Raw genomic sequence first — 5083 nt, forward strand, 5'->3', positions numbered from 1 at the left:
TAAGACGTAGAGGTTATTCACCAAGGCAGAAATGATGCTGCTAGATTCCACCATGTCAGAGTCTGGAGAAAACTCAAACCTACTGCAGATGTTTTCAGGCCCCAGTGCAAATCCGACCCTGAGAGCAGGCAAAGGGAGAGCTGGCGGGTGACGTTCTCAAGTTGCTCTGCAATGGGAGGAGGGTCCAGCACGTGGTCCCTCCAAAGTGCAACTCCGAGGACGTCCAAGTCCTTCATCAATGGGCCTCCCCATGTCCCTTCTGTTCGCAGTCCCAGCTGGAAGGCCAGACACATGAGTTCACTCTTACACACGTGAGTTCTCGACACCATCAAGCTCACTGTGATACTGTGTGACTTTGTTTACCTGTGATGCAGGTAAATGATATCACGTCATATGACTTATGTGCATGAATAAAAAGAAATAAGATGATGGTGCTAAGTGTTTAAGTAACACATGTCACAATAAAAGTCATATTTACCAAATGATCTCATTGCCACCACGTGCCCGAACACACAAACGCCTGATCTGGGTCTCTGCCCTCTCTGTGGGTCCCCAACCCCAGAGCTCCTTATACAGTCAGAGCTCATGCAAATAGGGCCCCTCTGCTGATAAAAGCCAGCGCAGCCCCGAGCCTGCAGCTCTGGGACAGGAGCCCAGCCCCGCGATTCCCAGGTGTCCCCATTCCGGGATCAGGTCTGAACACGCACACCGCACCATGGCGTTTGGGCTCAGCTGGGTTTTCCTCGTCGCTGTTTTACGAGGTGACTGATGGGGAACAAGGGACACTGAGTATGTGAGTGGGAATGAGTGAGGAACAGGGACATGAGACAGTTTCCTGACCCCGACGTGTCTGTGTTCACAGGTGTCCAGTGTGAGGTGCAGCTGGTGGAGTCTGGGGGAGACGTGGTGCGGCCCGGGGGGTCTCTGCGACACTCCTGTGTAGCCTCTGGATTCACTTTTAGTAGCTATGATATGACCTGGGTCCGCCAGGCTCCGGGGAAGGGGCTGGAGTGGGTCTCATCCATTAATAGTGATGGCAGCAGCACATACTACGCTGCCTCCGTGAAGGGCCGATTCACCATCTCCAGAGACAACGCCAAGAACACGCTGTATCTGCAAATGAGCAGCCTGAAGCCTGAGGACACGGCCGTGTATTACTGTACGACAGACACAGTGAGGGGACTTCAGTGTGAGCCCAGTCACAAAACTTTCTACAGGAGAGGGGGGTGGCATTCAGGTCACCAGGGGGCGCTCAGGGTACACACAGCACAGCACACACAGACCAGCCCAGCAGCAGGTGCAGAGGGAGCTGGGGAAGGGGCTTCCTGTTAGAGCAGCGATTTCCTCTCAAATCTCTCAGCTGCCTCCCAGGAGAATTACTGCTGTTTCTTTGTGGCTCTAATTTTCCACATTCTCACTGAAGATGAGAAATGAAGAAGTAACATGTCTGTAGATGGCGTATCAGCAGTGCCTGGGGACCTTTCCTGCAGCAGCTTTCAATGTGTCCTTTCTCATTTCTTGACAGAGAGACCACCTGAGGGCTTTGTGTCCCTGAGGCTGGGAACTGTTTCCACACAGAGAGACACAGCACAGTGCAGTGACCTGTGTGCTGAGCTCAGGCTCTGCCCCCCACAGACACACGCTGTCCCCACGGGGGCCTCCCTTCAGACAGGACACATGACCCACATGGGAGGACCTGTCCCCCAGGACTCTGTCCCACAGGGTCCCTGTCCTGCCTGCAGCACGTTAACCTCTTGCTCCTCATTTTCTCGGGTGAATGATAAACACCCTTCATCACCTGCTGTCACCTGCTGTCCTAGTTCCACTAAATCTGTTTAGTCATTGTGTCCCCCGTGCTGCAGTCTCCCTCACTCTCAAGCCCTCCCCATGTACCAGTCACAGCAAAGAGGATAATAATTTCCGACATGGTCCCCTCCTATGATTCTGCACTGGGCCCTGCACTGCACAGTCTGCTGTTGTGTCTTCAGACCCCATCACGTCGTTGCTGTAAATCCTCCCACATCCAGGAACGCTCCCAGTGGGAGGGTAGCTGCAGCTGGTGTGACCAGAGTGGTGAGGGTTCAGGTGAGGGACCCCGCGTGTTTGGACTTCTCTCTGGTTCCTGGTCAGTTAGAGGAAGGAGCACTTGAGCTCCCCACAGACGTGGTCTCCTCTTTACTCTGAAGAGCATTTCTCTGCCCATGGAAGAGGAATTCACACCCTTGACCCTCTTGTCTATAAATCCCCCACCCACCCCTCAGGGATACAGCCCCACATCTGGTATGGAAGCCTCGGACTGAGCTGAAACTCAGAGAGGAATTGAAAAACGTCGAGGGAGGAAGTGGGTGCTCGTACCTGGTGTGCTCAGAAATCTGAATGAGGAAATCCTGAGGGTACGACCATGTGTCCCAGGCCTGTCCCCATGGTTCACAGTAGAGGATAAAGAATGAAATGCCTTTGCCGTATGACATGGGGACAGAGAGGACAAGCTGCTGCAGTTCAGAATGCAAAAGGGCACAGGTTCTTGGACGGCCACGTCCAGACTGAGCGAGTGGTGACACATGAAAGAAAACCTTTCAGATTTGACTGAGTAGTGCTCAGTCACTGCTGATACATGACTGAGATCACCTCCTGCATTGAGGGTGACAGTGAAGATGAGGACCTCAAGGCGCTGGCTGATTCCGGTCCTGGCGAAAGCTCTGTGCTGGCTGCAGGTGACCACGTTCGTACTGAGTCCTTCGGTGATGGAGAGAACTCCCTGCCCTTTCCACAACGCTCCAGTCCTAGTGGGGCGGGACCTCCACACTGTGACCTCACTTAACCTTTCCTGCCTCCTCCAAGCCTGATTCTAAATCAGTCATTGCGAATGCAGACTCCAGCTTATGAATTTTTGAGAAACCCAATTCAGACCATTATATTCCACCTGTGGACCTCCAAGTTCACGTGTTTCTCTCAAGCAAAATACAGTAACTCTAACCCAACAGCCCCCAGTGTCTTGCTCATTATGGCACCGACTCTAAAGTCTACTGTCCAAACTCTCATCTAAATGCCATCTCATCAGTTATTGGTGGAACTTTGTGAATGGTTCAACCTTTGGCGAATGTCCTCTCCAGCTGTGAACCTGTGAAACCAGACAGTTACGTGCTCCCAAAATGTGACGGTGCGGCAGGCACGGGTAAGAGAATCCCGTTCTGAAAGAGACAGAGAGGAACAGGGGAAGGAGTGACGGGCCCACAGCTGTCAAAACCCGGCACCTTCCCCAGGCCGTTCTCCCCTTTTCCTCAACCTGGTTCATCCTCACGCGATGCAGGTCCCCGTCCTGCTCTGTGCACGCCAAGAAATCTGAACGCTCATTCATTCTGCGCCACCTGCTCATCCCCTTTCTTTCTAAATGACTGTGTTTCTGCAGGAACAATCACGTCTCTTCCCCGGGCTGATTCTGCGATGGCTGCGGTACCCACTCGCCACGCCCGCCATGTTTTTACCGATCATTTTTCTGCACCTCCTTTCCTGCCCTCGACACAGGAAGCTCCACACTTCTGGCCGCTTGGATGGGCTGGGCAACTTTCCCGTCTCCAAGCTCTGATTAGCGCTCGATTGACGCTTCCATCTTGGACCATTCGCTCCTCTCACTTTTCCTCAAAGCCGCAGGAGGAGCCAACCACGCCTGCCCTTTGCTTAGAAATCTGCACATCTAAATTCCCATTTTCACTGCTCGTAGCTCTACCTTCCACGTCACCTTAGAAATCAGGCCAGCCCAGCTCTCTGACACTTGGTGACAACATCACCTTTTCTCCAGATCCACTGACCTGTTCTCATTTCCACTGACACCGCACCAGAATAGTTCTCAATGACCACACTCCAACCACCGCTGTCCTCGTGACTGTGTGCGCATTCTCTCAGAGTGTGGGAGCTTCCTCCATGGCTCTGCCTGAGTTACACACAATCACCTGTAAAACCCCTCTCAGCAAGCTCGGAATTTTTTACCAGGCATCTAAAAGTCTCCCACCTCCTACCCATCACCTAGATCCACGTCCACTTACATCTTCTTGGGTGCTCGTTCAAGCAGCACCCACGTCTCAGAAACACAGTCTGTCTCATGTGCTCAAGGTGCCATCAAACGACCAATGACTGGGCGGCTTAAATGACAGAAATTATTGTCTCGAATTGTGCGGACAGGAAGTCGAGGTCACTGTGTAGAGACATTGATTCCTGAAGACAAGGCTTCCCAGTGGGAGACAGCTGACTTCTCACTGGAATCTCATGTGCTGGAGAAAATGAGCGATATTGCTCTTTCTATTCATTTTCTTATACAGACAAAGATTTACATTTAACCTTGCTTAGCCCGATTACTTCCTAAGAATCTTTCTCCCATACAGTACATCGTGTGTTACGGCTTCAACAAATGAATGGTGGATGTACATTTCAGACGTAGCAAGCTCCCAGATTTCACTACCTGTGAGCAGGTTCACTGACCAGAAGGATGTTCATCACATTCCTGGTTATGTCGGCACAGGCACAGAATCCTGACAGCAGCACTTATGAGATGTCCTCACACAGAGACCCGTGCCTCTCAGATGGGATCTTGGACCTCGTTTCCCAGCGCATCCTGGAAGCCAGGACTCCTGCGTCTCCTCCTGCCTGCTCTGCAGCTCCCCCTGGGACAGAGCACTCTCAGGGGTTGGCTCGTGTTTCAGGAGTGACAGTTCCTTGTCCTGGTGTAAGGTGGCACGTGCTCCTTTTGAGTCCAGCCAGGGGGACAGGCGTCTTTTCAAAATGTGACCTCACCTGAAGTCCAACAGGTCTCTTCCTCATTGTGCTCTCCAGATTCAAGCTTCCTGGGAGAGACTTAACAATGTTCAGTGATTTCCTGTCCAGTGATGTCTGTCCAGGTGCCACTTACACATCGTGAGATTAGATCCCTACATCTAATAACAGGTCAAAGGTCACCTCTGAGCATACATTTCTTGTATGCATCTAATTCACTGAATAATGGAAGTAGAGTGTGCATTGACCATATGGTGTGTATCTGCAGGGTTTCTCAGAAGTGTCCTTCATTAGAGGAACCTAAAGAACATAAATG

General features: G+C 51.8%; 1 gene segment (V, D, J or C); it reads left to right on the plus strand.

The window, feature by feature from the left end:
* The first annotated feature begins 642 nt into the window (after positions 1 to 642).
* LOC105309376 lies at positions 643 to 2300 on the plus strand. The segment is given in 3 exon segments: positions 643 to 761; positions 863 to 1173; positions 2262 to 2300. Coding segments are annotated over 3 exon segments (396 nt in total).
* The last annotated feature ends 2783 nt before the right edge of the window (positions 2301 to 5083 follow it).

Source organism: Pteropus vampyrus, unplaced genomic scaffold (assembly GCF_000151845.1).
Source record: "Pteropus vampyrus isolate Shadow unplaced genomic scaffold, Pvam_2.0 Scaffold735, whole genome shotgun sequence".
Taxonomy (NCBI): Eukaryota; Metazoa; Chordata; class Mammalia; order Chiroptera; family Pteropodidae; genus Pteropus; species Pteropus vampyrus.